At 44.8% G+C, this 20396-nt stretch overlaps 3 protein-coding genes across 9 annotated transcripts in view; 2 read left to right on the forward strand and 1 right to left on the reverse strand.

Annotated features, from left to right (window-relative positions):
- Window positions 1-4014, forward strand: part of RHPN2 (rhophilin Rho GTPase binding protein 2) — a 67268-nt gene extending 63254 nt beyond the window's left edge. For both annotated transcript variants that reach the window (XM_043437685.1, XM_043437686.1), the window contains exon 15: window positions 2694-4014. In XM_043437685.1, coding sequence (XP_043293620.1) covers window positions 2694-2954 — 261 coding nt within the window. In that variant the 3' untranslated portion in view covers window positions 2955-4014. The remainder of the gene's footprint in view (window positions 1-2693) is intronic.
- Window positions 4015-6568: 2554 nt separating this feature from the next.
- FAAP24 (FA core complex associated protein 24) lies at window positions 6569-9724 on the reverse strand. 4 transcript variants are annotated; one of them, XM_043437746.1, is made up of 5 exons: window positions 9656-9724; window positions 9239-9357; window positions 8991-9130; window positions 8685-8837; window positions 6569-7151 (listed from the first exon to the last, which is right to left on the reverse strand). In XM_043437746.1, exons 2-5 carry the CDS (start codon window positions 9342-9344, stop codon window positions 6903-6905), a joined length of 648 nt encoding a protein of 215 aa, XP_043293681.1. In that variant the 5' UTR covers window positions 9345-9357; window positions 9656-9724; the 3' UTR covers window positions 6569-6902. The 4 variants fall into 4 exon arrangements, with proteins under 4 accessions (XP_043293681.1, XP_043293684.1, XP_043293683.1 ...); XM_043437749.1 differs by lacking the exon at window positions 9656-9724 and adding an exon at window positions 9543-9649; XM_043437748.1 differs by lacking the exon at window positions 9656-9724 and adding an exon at window positions 9499-9649.
- Window positions 9725-9901: 177 nt separating this feature from the next.
- Window positions 9902-20396, forward strand: part of CEP89 (centrosomal protein 89) — a 69804-nt gene continuing 59309 nt past the window's right edge. For all 3 annotated transcript variants that reach the window (XM_043436309.1, XM_043436310.1, XM_043436311.1), the window contains exons 1-2: window positions 9902-10080; window positions 13445-13551. In XM_043436309.1, coding sequence (XP_043292244.1) covers window positions 10042-10080; window positions 13445-13551 — 146 coding nt within the window. In that variant the 5' untranslated portion in view covers window positions 9902-10041. The remainder of the gene's footprint in view (window positions 10081-13444; window positions 13552-20396) is intronic.

The following is a 20396-nucleotide window of genomic DNA, read 5'->3' on the forward strand; positions in this document are numbered from 1 at the left end:
CTGGCCATGGCAGTCACCCAGGCCAGTGATGTTAGCAGCTTTACCCTAGGGGGAGACAGTGGAGGTGGAGAGAGGTGGATGTGCCTGTGACTTAACCTGGAGGTAGAGCTGACAAATTTGTAGATGAGTTGTGTAGAAAAGATGGCAGACAGAGGGAGAACTCCTCGATTTTTGGCTTGAACAACTGCATCATTTTTCATTATGATGGGAAATTGGGGCCGGGGGTGGGGGGGGGGGGGGCAGAGGAGAGAAAACACACGTGCTGTGCTGTGAGTGTTTCATGTGCATGAGATACCCAAGAGATACATCAAGGTGACGTAGGCAGCTGAGTAGTCACGTCTTTAGTTCGCGGAAAATGTCAGAGCTAGAAATAAATATTTGAGGATCATCAGCGTAGAGATGATGTTTCAAGCTGTAAGACACTAAATGAAATTACCCTTGAGGGGTTGATGGCTGAGGACTAAACCTCGAAGAGACACCACAAGCATCTGGGGGTCAGGAAGATCCAGCCATGTGAAGGGGTACAAACACATATGGGGGACTTCCCTGGTGGTCCAGTGGTTAAGACTCTGCGCTTCCAGTGCAGGGGATGCAGGTTCAATCCCTGGTTGGGGAATTAAGATCCCCAAGTAGGAGCGAAAGGGAGTGCAAAGTAGGTGCGAAGGTGGGATAAAAAGGGGCTTCTGAAACCAAGAGAAGAAAATCCTGCCAGAGAGAGTGGTGGTTTGTGTTGAACACAGCTAAGAGGTGGAGAATGAGGTAAGCAGAGCTGTGTTTGTTGTGCCTGGCAGCAGGGAAAAGGGACACTTCCAGTTTTGGCCGCACCACGTGGCATGTGGGATCTTAGTTCCCCCACGGATCAAACCCATACCTCCTGCAAGCGCAGAGTCCTAACCACTGGACCGCCAGGGAAGTCCCCCAAAGGACACTTTTTCATGGGGAAATGGCAACAGAACTCAGACTAGAGACGGTCAGAGAGTGAATGAGTGTGTGACTCCATTAAGAAATGTTCAGAATAGGCAGATTCACAGAAACAAAATGTAGGTTAGTGCTCGCCAGAGGCTAGGGCACCAGGGAATGAGGAGAAGTTGCTGACGGGTACAGGGTGGGTTTCTTTCCCATTTTTTTTGGCCACGCTGTGTGGCTTTTGGGATCTTATTTCCCCATGAACCCAGGCCACCACAGTCAAAGTGCCAAGTCATAACAACTGAAGCACCAGGCCAGTCTAATGGGCAGTTTTATATTCATAGAAAAGGGAGAGGCATCTTCATCCAGAGGTGCCAAACTTAGGAGGGACATTTTATTGTGAATTCCCCTCCTTTCTTGCTGCATCACTCAGACTCCTTTCCTGGATTTATATTATGAACAATGTGCCAAACGGCTTCAGATATATATTGTATGTCTGCTTATACATACAACCTGATTTCAGTGCCTGGAACAAGGTAGATGGTCAGTAAACATTCTGTGAGCAAAGTAATCTCAGTATTAGGCAAACCTTAGAAGCACGTGATAACTCGCGTGGAAGTCTTTAGAAAACAAATTCCTTCACATTTCTCATCTGAGTCCTTCACAATCCTAAAAAAGTTAACAGTAGCGTTGAGTGGGCATGGAGTTCACTTGGGGAAGATGGGTAAGTTCTGGAGGTGGGTGGTGGTGACGGCTGCATAGCAGTGTGAGTGTACTTAAGGCCACGAGTGGTTAAAATGGTAAATTTTATGTTTATTTCATCAGTTTAAAAAACTGGAAAAATTTAATCATGACCTTGTTACCATGGATTCTGTTGTCTTTAAAGAGAACGCGCTTAGTCACTCAGCTGTGTTTGATTCTTTGCAATCCCATGAACCGTAGCCCACCAGGCTTCTCTGTCCGTGGGGTTCTCCAGGCAAGAATACTGGAGTGGGTTGCCATTTCCTTCTCCAGGGGATCTCCCCAACCCAGGGATTGAACCCAAGTCTCCTGTATTGCAGGCGGATTCTTTACCATCTGAGCCGCCGTATCTACTGGTGTGGGCTGAAATCCAGGATACATTAAGTGAAGAAAGCAGGGTGCAAACCCGTGTACATAGTGTATTCTTAAGGAAAGACAAATGGTGCTGTATACTTAACACATATCAATACCTGTATATGAATGTTATTTCTAAAAATGTAACAGATAGTGGTTACCTCAGTGGACAGGGCTAAAAGGTGGGAGGGACACCTACTGTCCACCTGATGCATTTTCATATTATTGACCATAAGTGTGTATTACTTTTTCAAATGTAATAACCTTTAAAAGGCAGTAGTGGTCCCCAGCCTAAATGACTACTATTGAGCATATTCCTTAAGAATTGTCCTTGTTCTTAAGAACCTAATCCTATATCAGCATTAGTCACTGAATCTCAGAAATATATCACTTAAAGAGGATGCCGCCGTGAGTGCAGAATGTGAGTCTCAAAACTTGGCAGTCATTTCTCTGACATCTTGATTTCTAACCATTTTTAACTACACTTTAAAAATGGTTAAATGGGATCTAACCATTCTTTTCATAATTTAAATCATGTATATAAATTACTTCCTATAACAGAAAAATATGTCTGCCTAAAATAGTCATTTCACTGTAATCACAGCATATCAAGACTGGTTTTAAGAATAAAAAGAATTCATTATTTGGAAGATAAAATAACCATTTAACTGTTCTTCTTTTTCTGTGTACAGCATAGTAAATGTGCCACATACTCTGTGGGAATGCAGAAAACTTACTCCATGATCTGCTTAGGCATAGATGTTGATGATAAAACTGATAAAACCAAGAAAATCTCGAAAAAGCTCTCGTTTTTGAGCTGGAGCACCAACAAGAATAGACAGAAGTCGGCGAGCACCCTGTGCCTCCCGTCGGTTGGTGTCGCGAGGCCTCCGGTCAAGAAAAAGCTCTCCTCTCCCTTCAGCCTTCTCAACACCGACAGCTCTTTGTACTGAAGCGAAGAAGCGAGAGCGCTGCTCGTGCGGACTGGGCCTTCGTGTTTGTGCCACAGAGGAAGAGTTCTCAATATTCTCAAATCCCGTTTTCTCATAGCATAAACATACAATTGATATGTCCTTGAGTGTAAGTAACAAGAAGCCTCTAGAAGCTTGTGGAAAACAAAATTAGGGGAGTCTCACCGTACTGCTGCAAGTTATTTATTATATAAAGTATTGTAAATAGAATAACGTGGAAATATGGCTGTTTTTAAAGGCTAGAATTAGGACTCTTAGTTACTTACTGTCACAGTTCAATTAGGATTTCCTATGTGGTTCCTATTAGTAAGTTTTTAGGCTTGGGTGATACATAGATTAATTCCTTAACTCAGAATTCAGATGACCCCAAATTCAGGCAGGGGGAGGGACTATAATGCTAGACTAAGTGTTATTAAAAACTGTTCCAAAGACCTGCTGCCTAAGGGGAAGTCATTAACCTAGAACACGATTTTACTATTATTTCTAGATAATATGAATGCTATTTCCAGATAAAGTCTAGTGCCAAATTTGTCATGACTTTAGATTAAAAAAAAAACATTTAGGAGCAGTTTTTCTTCCATTTTATGTCACTTAAAAGTCGCTAACACAGTGGCAGTGTTAGATGAAGATGCCGTCTACAAGGTAGATAATATACTGTTTGATACTCAAAACATTTCTCATTTTAAGTAGAAAGTACATAACTGTATATTTTAAGAGTCTTTAGAAAGGGTTAAAAACATTGTACAAGGTCAAGATGTAAATGACTCAAGTCTAGAGCTCTATTTGACTTTGTAAAATGACGTTGGTTTGTCTTGCTCTACGTTGGATGACACAGTGATTCTAAGATTCACTGTTGACATAGTATAAGTTATATAGCTTCTACAGATGTAGCACTGCCATGTCATTTTGAGAATAAATGAACTTAAAATATTTTGTAGTGTGTAATGTCAAAAGGGAAGCAACCATATTTGGGAAAGTGTATCCACTGTTCTTACTGATATTTTTGTATAAATATTTAAATAAATTCATTTGCCTCAGTTAATGGTTTCCACTTTGATTTCACTTTCATTCTCTCCTCTTTCAAATCAGTTTTACCCTAATGCACAGAAGTTTTATTGTACTTGATTTTTAAAAGTTTGGACTCTCCCTGCCAATGCAAGGGGCATGGGTTTGATCCCTGGTCCGAGAAGATTCCACATGCTGCAGGGCAACTCAGCCCCTGCACCACAACTACTAAGCCTGTGCCCTAGCGCTGGGTGCCCCAGCTACTGAAGCCCAAGTGCCCTAGAGCCAGGCGGCCACAGCTCCTGCAGCCTGCACGCTCTGGGGCCCTCGAGCCACAACTAATGAGCCCTGCAACCCAGACAGCATATTAAAAAGCAGAGACGTTACTTTGCCAACAAAGGTCCGTCTAGTCAAGGCTATGGTTTTTCTAGTAGTCACGTATGGATGTGAGAGTTGGACTACAGAGAAAGCTGAGCGCCAAAGAATTGATGCTTTTGAACTGTGGTGTTGGAGAAGACCCTTGAGAGTCCAGTCCCTTGGACTGCAAGGAGATCCAACCAGTCCATCCAAAAGGAGATCAGTCCTGGGTATTCATTGGAAGGTCTGATGTTGAAGCTGAAATTCCAATACTTTGGCCACCTGATGTGAAGAGCTGACTCATTTGAAAAAGACCCTGATGCTGGGAAAGATTGAGGGCAGGAGGAGAAGGGGACGACAGAGGATGAGGTGGTTGGATGGCATCACCGACTCAATGGACATGAGTTTAGGTGGGCTCCGGGAGTTGGTGATGGACAGGGAGGCCTGGCGTGGTGCAGCTCACAGGGTCCCAAAGAGTCAGATACAACTTAGTGACAACTGAACTGATGCCACAGCGATGGAAGCCTGAGCGCCCCGGGGCCATCAAGTCACAACTCCTGAGTCCGTGTGCCGCAACTGCCGAAGCCTGCGCGCCCAGAGCCTGTGCGCCACAAGAGAAGCCACCACAGTGAGAAGCCTGAGCACCAAAACTAGAGAGCAGCCCCTGCTGTCTGCAGCTAGAGAAAGCCTGTGTGCAACAACAAAGTCCCAGTGCAGCCAAAGATAAAGAAAGAAATACGCAGTGTGTATGTAAAAAAAAAAGTAATAAAAAAAAAATCACTGGGACTTCCCTGGTGGCCCAGTGGCTAAGACTCTGCTCTCCCAATGCAGTGGGCCCAGGTTCATCCCCTGGTCAGGGAACTAAATCCCACATGCTGCAACTTAAGAGTTTGCATGCCACAGGTAGAGATCTAGTGTGCCATAACTAAGGCCCAGTGCAACCAAATAAATATATATATATTTAAAAATCACTAACATTTCACAAAATAGGACTTTAAGAGCTTTCAAGATGTCTTAGTGTCCTTGAAAATGTACGGCCTCTTTAATTGTATTTTTGTCTTTTTTTAAAAAAGTTGGAGTATAATTGCTTTACAATGTTATGTTAGTTTCTTGTGTACAATGAAGCAAATCAGCTACATGTATACATATATCCTCTCCCTCTTGGATCTCCTCCCCTCAACCCCATACAATCTATCTAGGTCACCACACAGCATGAAGTCAAGCCCCATTCGCTACAGTCAATTCCCACTAGCTATCTACTTTACACATGACGTGCATTTTGTCAATCACAGTCTCCCAATTTATCCCATCCCCACCTGTGTGTCTACCTGTCCATTATCTACATTTGCGTCTCTGTTCCTGCCATGCGAATAGGTTCTTCTGTAACATTCTTCTGAATTCCACGTTAATATATTTGTTTTTCTCTTTTGACTTACTTCGCTCTGCATGAAAGACTCTAGGTCCATCCACATCTTTACAAATGACCCAACATCATTCTTTTTGATGGCCGAGTATATTCCAATGTGTGTGTGTGTGTGTGTGTGTGTGTGTGTGTGTAGTTGTTGTTCAGTGTATTTATTCTTCAGATGAGCAATTATACATTTTGGTCTCTAGCCCCAGGCTCTCCTCAGCTGGCCCTGCCACTTTGCTATTCATCTTTTGGTTGCTGGGCTATCCACTTACAAACACATTCTTCCGTCCCTCACGCACGCTGGCTTTTTATCTTACAGTGGGAACTCCAGACTCCAGGCCTTCTGTGTTCAGATGTGCTCAGGGATTATAAACAAACTGTGCAACTACCAGGAAGGGAGATAGGAAGGAAGAAAAAAGGCAATACAATTGTCTGTTGACACTGGCAGCTGCCCTCAAAGCACAGGTATATTAAGATCAGACCTGAAGAACAGTGGCTCTGCCAGCAGGAACAAGGAGCTTATGGGAACAGTGCTTCACTGTAGGTTTGTTTCCTTTAAACAGTCATATCCGCCACCTTCCATGATAGATAAGGTCAAGGTCACACATTAAAATCCTCCCAAGCTGGCTTTCTGCTGAATCTGAGGTTCCCTTAGGAAGGTGCCCACCAGGCCATTCATGCTAGCAGGATGCAGGCAGGGCCGTCTGGGGCAGGCCCACTAATCCAAGTACATGCCTGAGGCCAGAGAACAGGGCAGGACAATTGGCAGGTTCCATTCAGGCCTCTTCTCATCTTTCCCTAATTGTAGTAAAAGGAACTCTTCTTAGTTTAAATATTTGCTTGCAGTTTATTTTGGTTTTTCTAAATAGACATTCACATCTGTAAACAATAGGATTTTGGCTTCAGCCCCAACCCCCAATTCCTTACAAGTTTTTCTCATACATTGGCTAGAACTGCCATTTGTTGTTGTTTAGTCACTAAGCCGTGTCCAGCCCTTTTGTACTCCATGGGCCGTTGCACACCAGACTCCCCATGGGATTTCCCGAGCAAGGATACTGGAGTGGGTTCCCATTTCCTTCTCCAAGGAACTCTTTTCTTAGTGTGAAAAGAAAACAAGATCCTGCAGTCCCGTGATGAGATGCCCGTGAAAGGAGCCCTCACCTGGGCTGGGTGAAGAATGCATGAATGTGCTGGGCTGCGGCTCGTCCTACTACCGCCTCCAGTTCTCGGATAGACGCGTTGCTTAGTTGTTGAATACTTGGAAACCTCTGAAGCAGGAGTGGGGCTTTCACCTTCCCAACTCCTGGGATCTGCTGCACACTTCGGAGGAGCGCCGGCTCAGAGACCTGAGTCCGTTTCTTCCTGAGAAAAGGGTTTTTACTGGGCTCTCTGGTTTGCTCTTGAACCTGAGCGGAAATGAAAGAAGCACATGAGCGCCCTTTAGAGGACCTGTGGTTTTCTTAACATTATGTTTTGCGGAAATTTAGTTTTTCCATGTGGTTCAGCTTGATTTACCACTATAAACGTTCTCATATATACCATGATTATAATTTTTCAGGCATCAGTAAAATTATTAAAAGATGAACAATATGACTACACAAATGAGTGAGGGGTAAAAATTAATCTACAAAAACTTGAATTTTTAGAAAGCTTAGGATAAAACCAATGAAAACCTACACTAAAGAATTCAAACATGGTCCTATGGTCCACTAAGAAACATTTCACTGGTATAGGATTACATGATGGCTCCACCTGCCTGATACAGGACTTGGAAGAAGCTTGCCTATCAAAGGAGAAACCCAGTCTTCAGTTAGTGGTGGATACAGGAAGGCACATAATAAGAAGGTTAAATCAAAGTGAGTCAGGAAGAGTGAAGCAAGAGAAAAGAGCAGTGTCTGGAGAAGGGTTTGTGAACTATACAGGGCTGTTTGCATTTCCAGTGTGGTTCTCAACCCCAGCTGCACATCAGAGGGGGAGATTTAGAAACAGCACAACAAAAATTGATGCATAAACCTGACGCCTATGTTCAGATTCTTAATTGGTCTCAAATAAGGCTCATATATCTCTTTTTTTAAAAGTTCCCCAGGAAATTCTAATCTCATATGATATCACTTCTGTGTGGAATCTAATTTTTTAAATAAATGATACAAAGGAACTTATTTGCAAAACAGAAACAGACTTACAGATATTAAAAACAAAGTTTTGGTTACCAAAGGGGAAATGGGGGCGGGGGAGGTGTGGCTGGGAAGAGGGATAAAACAGGGTCTTAAGATTAACATACACACACCACTATATAGTGTGTGTATAACCAACAAGGAATTAGTATATAGTATGGGAACTCTACTCAATATTCTATGATAATCTATATGAGAAAAATATCTCAAAAAGAACGAATGTATGTGTAATTGAATCACTCTGCTGTATACCTGAAACACAACACTGCAAATCAACTATATTTCAATAAAATTTTTAAAAAAGTTCCCCAGGAAATTCTAATGTACAACCATGCTGAATAACCAACAAGGACTATGGAAAGCCACTAGGTTAAAAGAAACAACACATGAACTTGCAGACACTTTCTGGTGCTTAACAGAAGATACGCAGGGATGAGGCTAAGTAGCCACTAGCTGACAATGTCACCAGCTTAAATGCAGAATAGCGCACAAAGGAGTCATCAGAGCTGAGAGGCTAAAATCAGGTCTACAACTTGTTCACCTTGTTATATGCTTGCCTAGACAGGGCGGCAAGCTCAGCTAGCTGCAGAGGGAGCTTCTGAACTTAACTCATCAAAAAGATTTTAGAAACCAATCCAGAGATGGATAAAGACTGGCTTCATGGATTGTACAGATAATAAGGGCAGGTGCCAGAAAAGGATCCAGGAAGATCAGTCAAAAGTCCTAAACCAGGGCTATTGTGGAGGAGTAGGAATGGGTACTTACCAACTGAATAATGAGGGAGGATGCTTCCATCTGGCTGGCTACTGGAAGCAACACCATCCCAAGATCCAGAACAGTAAACTTCTGTACAGCTGGAAAATACTGTTCACTCATCTGCGTTTTTTCAACAACCACAATCCCTTGAAGTTTATTGGACTTCAAAAAAGAAAAGAAAAGAAACAGGAAACTATTCAGTAACAAAATTCCATTCAAGATTAAGCAGCTATCCAAGGGTGCAATGGCCAATGGTTTCATACAGATTATTCCAAGGGAGGGGGAAGAAGTCCATTTCTTTAACTCAGTACTTACATTTCTAACCCGAACAAGTCTCTTTCTGTAGCCATTTCCTGCCACCAACTCAGCTTCGGTGATGTAAATAATGCAGGATTTGCTAGATAAGTAAAAATCTACCAGTGTCAGGCCATCCTCAAAAACGAGTTTAATTTTCCCTTAAAACACAGACAAGAAAATAAGTTCCGTGTTCATTAGATGAAAACACGGCAATAGATGGAACTTTTTTAAAAAGTGGGGTGAGGTGAGAGAGGGAGCCCACCGACCTTGCATTCCCTGTGCCAGCTGCGAACCGCGCCATTTCTCATTGGCCACAATGTGCCCAAATGGTACATGCATGGGGCCAGTGCCATCAGGGGGGTTGCCTTCCATCGGCGGCCTCGATCTAATGAGGGGAATGCAAGACGGCACTTAAGCAGATTCTCCAGCACATAGCCCATTTCACTCGAAGCCCGGGCCTCTTTGGCAGGCGCGCGACTGCAGAGTGTTCTTTAAAAGGCTGGATTACAGACCAAAGTCTAAGAACCTGGAGAGTCCTGTCCTGGAAAAAGCGTCCTTTATCTCCGTCACCTGTCTTGCCCCTGAAACCCTGGCTCGGTCCGCACCGTGGCTCCTTAGTCCAGTTCAAGGCGGGGGCCGAGCTGGCCACCTCGGCACCAGTTCTGGGTCTCCCGCGACATTACCTGTTTAGCAACACTTCCGGGTTGCCTCCTGAGCGCCCCGCTACTCTCTCCTCTTGCCCGCCCTCCGCCTCTCCCGGCGCCGGATAGGCTATGGCCTCAGAGATCGACATCTGATCTGACCAATAAGAGAATGGACAGCGACGCCCTGGAGAGGATTTGAGTGGTACCCGCTGGTTGCCAAGAGCGACGGACGTGAAGTAATCTTCGCTCTGATTGGTCGGAGCAAAAGCGGAGCCAATGGCAGACGTGGTTGTTGCGAAGTCGGTAGCTGAGAAAAGGCGTCTGGGGCTAGGCCCACTCAAGGCGTCGGCAGACTTTGGGGAGTGGTCCTCAGCTCCGATCTTCTGTACAGTCCAGTAAGGGTCTGGCCATCAACCACAGCAAGGATGCTCCTGGGGTTTCGGAGTGGACGCAAGAAGCAGTATGTAAGTATATCTGCACCCAGCCTGCGTTCCGGCCCTTGGTGCCGGGAGTTAAGTGGGGAGGGGTTGGGATTTGGGATGGAGGCAAGATAGCGGCCCAACAGGAAGTGGTTTTCCTTTCGAGAAGCCCAGCTGTTTAGTGTTTAGAACATTAATTTTCTATTCTAGTGTTGGTCTCAGTTGATAGGGCCCGCCCTGTCTCGCCTGTAACTTTCGCTCGGGCGTCGGGGAGTTCACTCCTGCCGACACACTACTTTCTGATCGCCGGTGGGGTGTCATTCTGGATTCCTCCCTCCGCCAAGCACCACGTACACTCCACCATGCGCATCTACTAGCCATCCCGGCTCCTACCCCGTCCTCCAGCATCTGCCTGGACTGCTGCAGCAGCTCCTCCCTGTTTCTCGGTTCCACTCCTTCCTTTTCCCTATGTCCATTCTTCACAAAACACCCAAAGGGATTCTTTTAAAATGCAGTTCTGATTCGTGCCCAATGCCTTCAAGTCACACACATGGACGCTCCAGCTCTTCCCACCTTGCTGTTCCTTCAGCCTTTACTTTTTCTTCTGCCTGGAATGCTTCCCTCCAAAACTTCCATGGCAATTCTGCCACTGCCGGCACACACTCCCAGGCTCATTCGTTGACCCCTCCTCCTACTTGTAAGCGTGATACCGACAATTCTTTGACACCCTCCCCCCAACCCCCCTCCCTGCCCCTGTCTATTTATCCTACCAGTGTCCTCATTGCTGTCTTTCCCAGTCCTAATTTCTCATTCCGTGGGTCATGATTATAACCACTACCCTTCACCCAAGTCGCCTTCCTCCTGTTTTTCTTTTTCATACTTGTCTGATGAACCCCCAAACCTGCTTACATCCAGTTCTCCATAAACTCAGTACTTTAAATGCAGAGAAAGCATTTTGCAGTCAAATGCTCTACCCCTGAGCTATACCGCCTGGAGAAAGCATTTTGATAAGGGTACTCCTGAACTCCCTTTCAAATTGGAATTCCTAAAGCATGTCTAACTCAGCCTCCTGTTCTCAGCTCTATGACTTGCTGAAGTCATTTTTTTTTTTTTTGGCTGTGCTGGGTCTTCTCTGCAAGGGGTGAGGACTTCTCTGGTTGTGGTGTGTGGGCTTAGTTGCCCTGAGGCATATGGGACCTTAGTTTCCTACCAGGAATTGAAACTGCTTCCCCTTCATTGGAAGAAGGACTCTTTACCATTGGACCACCAGGGAAGTCATTTTAGACAGCTGGATGTTGAGAAGCAGTGAAGGCACAGTTGAAGCATATTTTGCTGTTGTGATTTTGCTAACTCAGCGTGTTTATTGATGTTTTTATTGTGTTACTGAATTCCTACTGTGTCTGTGTGCCAGATACCCCATAATTGATTGAGAGCCTATGGCCACACTGGCTAAAGGGTAGACAAACCCATAAGTCATTCAGCACAAAATGGTAAGGCAAAAAGTGCTCTCGAGGTGGGTACCAGGGAAGGGGCAGCAAAGTCAGCCCAGAGAGTTGACCTGGGCCTGGGGAGAAATAAGGAAGGAGACTTCCAGGTGGAGAAAACAACATATACAAAAGCCCGACAAAGGATGAATCATTTGCTGTGTGGAAATGGGAAGGCAGTTTTGAGTGTTGCGGCATAGAGATACCCTTACAGTAGCGATGAGGAGGGCCGGCCATTGCTAGGAAGCAGCGGACAGCAGCCGTAGCAGCCGTCTGGGCCACGAGAGGACATTTCTCTGTCAACAAGAGAGGGGGGCTGCCCATGGGAGTTTTCGTGCTGGGTTGAGATAGGACCATCCTGTGTTTTGGAGACTGAGGCAGGAGAACCATAGTTAGAAAGTGATTATCGTGGTACAGGGGAGAAACACTCGGCCTACTATAGGAGATTCACTCCATCAAAAAAATAAACAAAGCTCACAAGGCCTTTTTGGAGGACCTACTGGATGCTATCCCCTGGGGATTCAAAGGTGAAGAAAAGGCTTTTTTGTCCCTCAGCCTCTGCCAGGCAGTGAGGGGTAGGACAGGCGGCAAATATATATTCTGGAGAATGGCTGCTGTAGCAGCCGTGGCTCTGGAGCACCTGCTCTTGGGGTTGGCCGTGTGCGTGGAACTGGGAGAGTGGGGGTGGGAAGGCTGCAGGAGACATTTGGAAGGTCTGCTCATCCCTCACTCCTGAAGGATTTCCAGTCCCCTGGCTCCTCCCCTTGGTTGTGCTTCCCATTCCTTGGTACCTTGTGCCCATCCCAGCCTGACTAGTCTTTCCCAGAGCCAGTTTCAGTGGGCGCTTGTCACTAAGTCACAAGATTTCCTTAGTCTGGTATCAAAACTCTTAAATGGGAATAGTCCTCACTGTGCCCCCAGCCAGTCGTTCTAGCTGCTTCATCTCAGATGCCTGTGTAGTCCAGTGAACTGGAGTATTTATTTTCACCACACTGTCACTAATGTCTTGCTTCACCCCTTCATTCATGTTGCTCCCTCCTCCTGGAATGTCTTTCTACCCCGTTTCCTAAGTGTGAAAGCAGTGGGCATCTTCGAAGACCCCATCTAAATGCTCTGAGATTTTCTCCAACAGGACATCAGTGGTCCCCTTGCTGGCCTCGGACCTGAAGGAGACCTTCTCTCCCTGGGTCACCTCAGCACATTGTCTTTACCTCTCCCGTGCTGCTGTCCGTAATTCTGTGTCGTATTATAAACAGCTGGGTATTTTTCCTCTGGACTGTCCCTCCTTGAGAATGAGGACCAGGTTTCTTCAATGCTGTCATGGCATTTTGCCTTTAGTAAGTTCACACGAATGGCTGGTGCACAGGAAATGAAGACTGGACTACACTCACAGACAGCCCTGCCTAAAGCTGGGTTGTCTGACTTTCATTGTGTGTAAGAGCCAGTGTTTGTTACTCTGTTTATCTTCAAGATAAACGATCTAAAATCCTTGTTAAGCCCTTGCCAGGTGTTAGGCATTGTGCTAAGTGCCAGAGTTCCAGGGTTGATAAAGACAAGTAGGTTGCCTGCTCTCAGGAAGCTTCTGTTCTGCGGGAGGAGGCGGGCGGGAAGCAAGTGAGTAGGGTCAGCAGGGGCAGTGCTGGGAGCCAAGTGGGGTGCTGGAGGGTGACTCTGGGTCATCGTCGGGGAAGCCGTTCTGAGGAAGGAAGGATGAGAGGACCCCTTTGAAGGACAGAGGGCAGCTCCCTGGGTGGGCACACTTGTCTTGCCAGATAGGGTGGAGGATAGTGGGGGGAGGATTGGGCCTTCTGATGGGACTAGATCCCGAGGTGAGCAGGGCAGGTGTCCCCTCTCAGACCCAGGAAGGGCTGGTCGCAGGACCTAGAGATGATCCCGCTGACCTCTGCCTGGTTTCATTTCCACAGAAATACATCATCCATGGCCTTCTCCCTGCAGCCAGCATCGCACCGAAGCCCGCTGTGCCCCGCACACCCCCTCCGCGCAGCCCCAACCCCTCTCCAGAGAGACCAAGGTGAGTCAGGTGAGCCCGCAGCAAGGTCGCCCCCTAAGCTCAGCCACCAAGTGCTGGGTCCCGGAGCTGTTAAACGGGTAAGAAAATCAGAAGTAAAGTGATTAGGATCATGTCCTTTGAAATGCCATCCTGGTTCCATAATGAAGTGCTTCGTGTGGTTTCTCCATGGGCTCATGATCTGGACCATCAGGTCTGTGGAGTTCTCACATTTCCTGGTGGTTTAGTCACTCAGTCTTGCAACCCCATGGACTGTAGCCTGCCAGGCTCCTCTGTCCATGGGATTCTCCAGGCAGGAATACTCGAATGGGTTGCCATTTCCTCCTCCAAAGCAAATTTTCAAAATAGAAAACATTAAAGCCCAAACATTTAGGTGGATAGTATGTTAAAAAGTATTTAAACTATGCACATAATTTTCTTTTTAAACTCAAGTCTGCCTTTCAGAAGAACTGCTTTGCAGGAAGGAAGGAGAAGCAAATTCACTTCCCAAAGCCTGTGATTTCCCCCTCCTCCCATGCTCCTGTCACACCAGAGAATGGACTTTCTTTTGTATTTAAAGCCCCTGCCTGTGTCCTCTTTAAGATTTTGGACACAGAGAAGAGTTTTAGATTATTCTTTATTCATAAAACACGTGGATGCATGCCTTAACTCTTAACAATGAGAGATAAGTTTATTCAAGTGTAGTACCTTCTTTTTAGTGTTCTTTGAAACTGGAAATATTGTATGCCTCCTGATAAACACTTTGAAGTATTTTTGTGCTAAATGTGTGCTAAATTGCGTCAGTTGTGTCCGACTCTTTTGTGAACCCATGGACTGTAGCTTGCCAGGTTCCTCTGTCCAGGGATTTTCCAGGCAAGAATACTGGAGTGGGTTGCCATGTCCTTCTCCAGGGGATCTTCCCGACCCAGGGATCAACCTTCATCTCTTCCATCTCCTGTATTGGCAGGTTCTTTACCACTAGCATCACCTGGGCAGCGAAGTATTTTTAGTGTTTGTTTTTTCCTTCAGTGCAATCTTGATAACAAGAATAGCCGTTTATTAGTGTTTATTTTGTGCCAAGGACTCTGGTTAGTGCTTAAGAAGCATTGTTTCATATCATCCTCTCAACAAACCTGGGAGAGAGGTCCTATTGGCTGCTCTGTTTTGATTCAGGTGTTAGTCATTGACCCAGAGTCTCATGGTTGGTGGGTGGTGTCATCGCTGCGATGGATTGTAGGTCTGCCTGGTTCTTCAGTTTTTGTGTGAACAACCCTTAAGTTGTGTCCTTAGAACCTAAATGTTTTGGGGGACTTCCTGTTGGTCCAGTAGCTAAGACTGTGCTCCCAACACAGGGGGCCCAGGTTCAATCCCTAGTCAGAGAACGAGATCCTACATTTTGTAACTAAGACCTGGCACAGCCAAATAAACACACAAAAAAATGAACTTAAACGTTTATGTAGCAGCCGTATTGTGGCCAGTGTGCTGTAGACTCATTAGAAAATCTCTATAGTCTCCTGTGTTTTCCAAAAATATATTTCTGGACTGTAATTTTTTATAAGTCCCAAATAATCAACATTGGTTTGGTAAATTTGGCCTGTTTCTAGGAAATTTTTTTTCTGAAAACTAACATTCGAATTAATGTTTTTCCACTGGCATTATTCCAGTTTACACCTCGTGTAACAGTGTAAGAATGTCCTATTTCCTCCTTCCCATCCTTTGCTACTGTTGTTACACATTTTAATTCTATATGTTATAAATCCCAACGTATATTGTTCTTATTTCTGCTTTAGACAGTCTTTTATCTTTTTTAAAGCAGTTTTATGATATAATGGACATATAATCTTAGATACTTAAAATGAATACTTTGATAAGTTTTGATGTGTGTTTATACCCATGAGACCACCACCATCACTGTCAAGATAATTACTGTATCTGTCTTCCCCTCCAGTTTCCTTGTGCCCCTCTGTAATTCCTCCCTCCCGCTCTGTCACTTCCCACATGTCAGCCCCACCCTCCCAGGCAGCCCTCCATCTGCTTTCTGTCTCCATAGATTAGTCTACATTTTCTAGTATTTTATAGAATCGGAATTACACAAAACAATTATGCTGACTTCTTACACTCGGCATAATTATTTTGAGATTCATCCATATTGTGAAAATCAGTAATTCATCCTTTTAACTGCTGAATGGCATTCCATTATGTGAATATGCAATTGTCTGTCCATTCACCTGTCTATTCAGCAACTGGTGGGCTGATTCTCCATTTCTGGCTACTAGAAATAAAGCTGCTATGAATATTTGTGCATAAATCTTTGGCCCTGTGCTTTCATTTCTCTTGTGAAAATATCTAGAAGTGGAATGACTGAATCACATAGCTGTTGTTGTTGAGTCGCTAAGTCATGTCTGACTCTTTACAACCCCATTGACTGCAGCACACCAGGCTCCTCTGCCCTCCACTATCTCTCGGAATTTTCTCAAATTCATGTCCACTGAGTCAGTAATGCTATCTAACCATCTCATCCTCTGCCATCCCCTTCTGCTTTTGCCTTCCTTCTTTCCCAACAGGGTCTTTTCCAATGAGTCAGCTCTTCATGTCAGGTGGCCAAAATATTGGAGCTTTAGCTTCAGCATTAGGCCTTCCAGTGAATATTCAGGGTTGATTTCCTTTAGGATTGACTGGTTTGATCTCTTTGCAGTCCAAAGGCCTATCGAGTCTTCTCCAACAGCACAATTCAAAAATATCCCTTCTTTACTACTCAGCCTTCTTTATGATCCAGCTCTCACATCCATACATGACTACTGGAAAGACCATAGCTTTGACTATACAGACCTTTGTCAGCAGAGTGATGTCTCTGCTTTTTAATAGGCTGACTAGGTTTGTCATAGCTTTCTTTCGAAGGAGACAGTGTCTTTTAATTTCATAGCTGCAGTCACCGTCTGCAGTGATTTTAGAGCCCAAGAAAATAAAATCTGCCACTACTTCCGCTTTTCCCCCTTCTATTTGCCATGAAGTGATGGGACTGGATGCCATGATCTTCATTTTTTGAATGTTGACTTTCAAGCCAGCTCTTTCACTTTCATCTTTCACACTCATCAGGAGGCTCTTTAGTTCCTCTTCACTTTCTGCCATTAGAGTGGTATCATCTGCATATCTGAGGTTGTTGATATTTCTGCCAGCAATCTTGATTCCAGCTTGTGATTCATCCTGCCTGGCATTTCACGTGATCAACTCTGCATATAAGTTAAGTAAGCAGGGTGACAATACACAGCCTTGATGTACTCCTTTCCCGATTTGGAACCAGTCTGTTGTTCCATGTCCAGTTCTAACTGTTCCTTCTTGACCTGCACACAGGTTTCTCAGGAGACAGGTAAGGTCTGGTATTCTCATCTCTTGAAGAATTTTCCACAGTTTGTTGTGATTCACACAGCCAAAAGCTTTAGCGTAGTCAGGGTAATATTTAACCTATTAAGAAACTGCCAAACTGTTTCCCAAATTATTACTCTACGTATGGTCCTACCAGCTCGGTGTGAGTTTCCATTTCTTCATATCCTTACCAACACTTGGTTTGGTCAGGTGTGTGTGTGTGTGTGTGTGTGTGTGGTTTTATAACTTGATTTGACGGTTAGGTGTTAGTTCTCGTTTATGTTGATTGTATAGAGACTTTCTGTAATCTTTTTAAAAAGTGTTTATTTATTTGGCTGCACAGGGCCTTCACTGCATCCTAGGGGATCTTTTGTTGTGGTGCATGGACTCTGTAGTTGCGGCAGTCGGCACGTGGGCGTAGTTGCCCTGTGGCGTGTGGGATCTTCATGGCCTAACCAAGGATGGAACCTGTGTCCCCTGCGTGGCACGGCGGATGCTTAACTACTGGACCACCGGGAAAGTCCCCTGTCTGTAGGGATTTGAAGGTGGTGACCGGTGCATAGGTAACAATGTCCAGAGCTTATTTGGTGAATCTTTATCTTCATTACGCCTTCTGGACAACCGCACTGATAAGGAATAGGACATTCCTTATCCCTTTGGTGCACAGTTCTGTTGAGTCTGGAGTCAATGTGCACATCTGTATAGTTCCTGTCAACTTCCTGGCAGATTCCTGGATCTCTTCAAGGGTTCCCAGGGCCACCTTTCTTGAAGCTTGTTTCCTGGATGTGCTTGTGCATGCTGGTGGGGTACTCTCTGGCCACCGCCTCGTTGATGGCAGACTGGCCTCCTCTTCTCGCCGTCTCGCTTTGTGGGAGCCATTGTGCCAGGTCCAGGTTGAAGGGATTATCTTGGCCGATCTTTTAACTTTTGGACACTCTAATAGGTGTGTAGTGGTATCCTTATGGTTTTATTTTGCATTTCTCTACTAACTAATGGTGTTGAGCATCTTTTGATATGCTCATTTGCCCTTGAATATCTTTCTTGGTAAAGAATCTGTTAACATCTTTTGCCACTTGAAAAAATTGAATTGTTTTCCTGTTCAGTTCCATTCAGTCGCTCAGTTGTGTCCAACTCTTTGCGACCCCATGGACTGTAGCACGCCAGGCTTCCCTGTCCATCACCAACTCCCAGAGCTTGCTCAAACTCGTGTCCATCGAGTCGGTGATGCCATCCAAGCATCTCATCCTCTTTCATCCCCTTCTCCTGCCTTCAGTCTTTCCCAGCATTAGGGTCTTTTCCAGTCAGTCAGCTCTTCTCATCAGGTGGCCAAATTGTTGGCTCTTTAGCTTCAGCATCAGTCCTTCCAATGAATATATAGGATTGATTTCCTTTAGGATGGACTGTTTCTGAATATAAAATAGGTTTTTTATCAAATACGTGATTTGCAAATATTTTCTTCTCATCCATTTCTTGTCTTTTCATTTTCTTAACAGTTTTGCAGATAGCAGAAATTCTTAATGTTTATGAAGTTCAACTTGCGAACTTTTTCTTTTATAGATCATGATTTCAGTGCCATATCTAAGAAATATTTGCCTACCCAAGGTCATAAAGCATTTTCTCCTATAGTTTCTTCTAGAGGTTTTATACTTTTAGCCTTTACATTTAGGTCTGTGATGCATTTTGAGTTAATTTTTGTATATGGTGTGCAAGGTATGGATTCAAGTTCACTTTTTAAAAAAATATAATTCCGTTGTGTTTATTTATTTTTAAAAATGTTTTTATTTACTTATTTATTTTTGGCTGCATTGGGTCTTCGTTGCAGCAGACAGGATCTTTTTTTGTTGCAACGTGCAGGCTCCTCTAGCTGTGACACGCATCCGAGTGAGCTCCAGGGCACGTTCGCTCAGTAGTTGCAGTTCAAGGGCTTAGATGCCTGGGGGCATGTGGAATCTTAGTTCCCCAACCAGGGATTGAACCTTCATCCCCTGCATTGGACAATGGATTCTTAACCACTGGACCGCCAGGGAAGTCTTTTTTGCATGTGGGTAGCCAGTTGTTCCAACACCATTTGATGAAAATTATTTATTGGGCATGTAACTAATTACACCAAAACATAATGGCTTTTTTTTTTTTTTTCCCTGCCATGCCGAGCAGCTTGTGGGATCTTAGTTCCCTGAACAGGGATTGAACCCAAGCCCTTAGCAGTGAATGCAAGGAGTCCTAACCACTGAACTGCCAGGGAATTCCCAAAATGTAGTGGCTTAAAACACGAACCAATACCTTTTTTAATCTCAGATCTTACTATTCTCTCTTTTTTTTTTTCTCTGTGTTTCATTTTGGTTATTTTCTATTGTTTTACCTTCAAGTTTCACTAATTTTTCTGCAATATGTAACCTAACTGTTGATCCCATCTGGTGTAATTTCCATCTCCTGAAGTTCAGGTCTTTTAAATAATATCCCATGTTCCTGCTTAGCTTTTTGAACATATGAAACACAATTATAATAACTGTCTTAACGTCTGTCTCTGCTGCTTCTAATGTGAGTTCAGTTCTGGGTGGGTTTTGACTGATTATTCTCTTCATTTTAGGTCATGTTTTTCTGTCTCTTTGCATGTCTGGTTATCTTTGATTGCATGCTAGACACTGTTGTGAGTTTCACCTTGCTGAGTGCTGGGTATTTTTGTGTTCCTATAAGTCTAGTTGAATTTTGTTCTGGGATACAGTTAAATTACATGGAACTGATCTTTTGGGTCTTGCTTTCATGCTTTGTTAGGCAGGGTCAGAGCAGTTTTCAATCTAGGGCTGTTCATTCTCCACTACTTTCGGAGTGCTATGCCCAATGTCCCCCGAATTACCACGGTTTCCCATCTGCCTGGCGGGAACAGGCGCCTGGCACTGCTGCTCCAATCCTCCTGGATGGGTCTGCCGCGCCTTGGGCAGTGTCCTTGCACTCAGGCACTGAGGAGCGTTCTGTGAGCTCTCGGTGGGGCCTCCTGCAGGTTTCTGGAGTTCTCTCAGCTCAGCTCTCTCCTCTCTGGTACCCTGTCCTGCGGACTCTATCTGCCCTGGTGTTCGCCGACTCTCCACTCCATCCCCACAACTCGAGAGAGTCTGTCTGGCTCCACCTCATTTCCTCCTCTCTCTGCTGTAACCTGGACACTCGCTCAGGCAGTAAGCTGGGACAGTTAATTGTTTGTTTTGATTTTTCAGGTGGGAGGGTAAACCTGTTATCCTGTCTTTCCTTTCCTGTCTGGTGGCTCAGATGGTAAAGAATCTGCCTGCAGTGCAGGAGATTCAGGTTCAATCCCTGGGTTGGAAAGATCCCCTGGAGAAAGGAACGGCTGCCCACTCCTGTGTTCTTGCCTGGAGAATTGCACGGGCAGAGGAGCCTGGCGGGCTGCAGTCCACAGGGTTGCAAAGAGTCAGACACGACTGAGCAACTAACATTTTCACACTTTCCTGTATTATAGTTTTGAATAGTTTGCAAGACTTTCAAATTCCTTTTCA

The sequence above is a fragment of the Cervus canadensis genome, chromosome 18 (assembly GCF_019320065.1).
Source record: "Cervus canadensis isolate Bull #8, Minnesota chromosome 18, ASM1932006v1, whole genome shotgun sequence".
NCBI lineage: Eukaryota > Metazoa > Chordata > Mammalia > Artiodactyla > Cervidae > Cervus > Cervus canadensis.

Bases quoted from the DNA above. Each gene is read 5' to 3' on its own strand.
- FAAP24 (XM_043437746.1), bottom strand. From the start codon at position 9,344: ATGGAAGGCAACCCCCCTGATGGCACTGGCCCCATGCATGTACCATTT. The intron at 8,838-8,990 runs GTAAGTACTGAG...TCTTTTTTGAAG, and splicing joins GACTTGTTCGGGTTAGAAAT to TCCAATAAACTTCAAGGGAT. The intron at 7,152-8,684 runs GTAAGTACCCAT...ATTTCCGCTCAG, and splicing joins CCTCCCTCATTATTCAGTTG to GTTCAAGAGCAAACCAGAGA.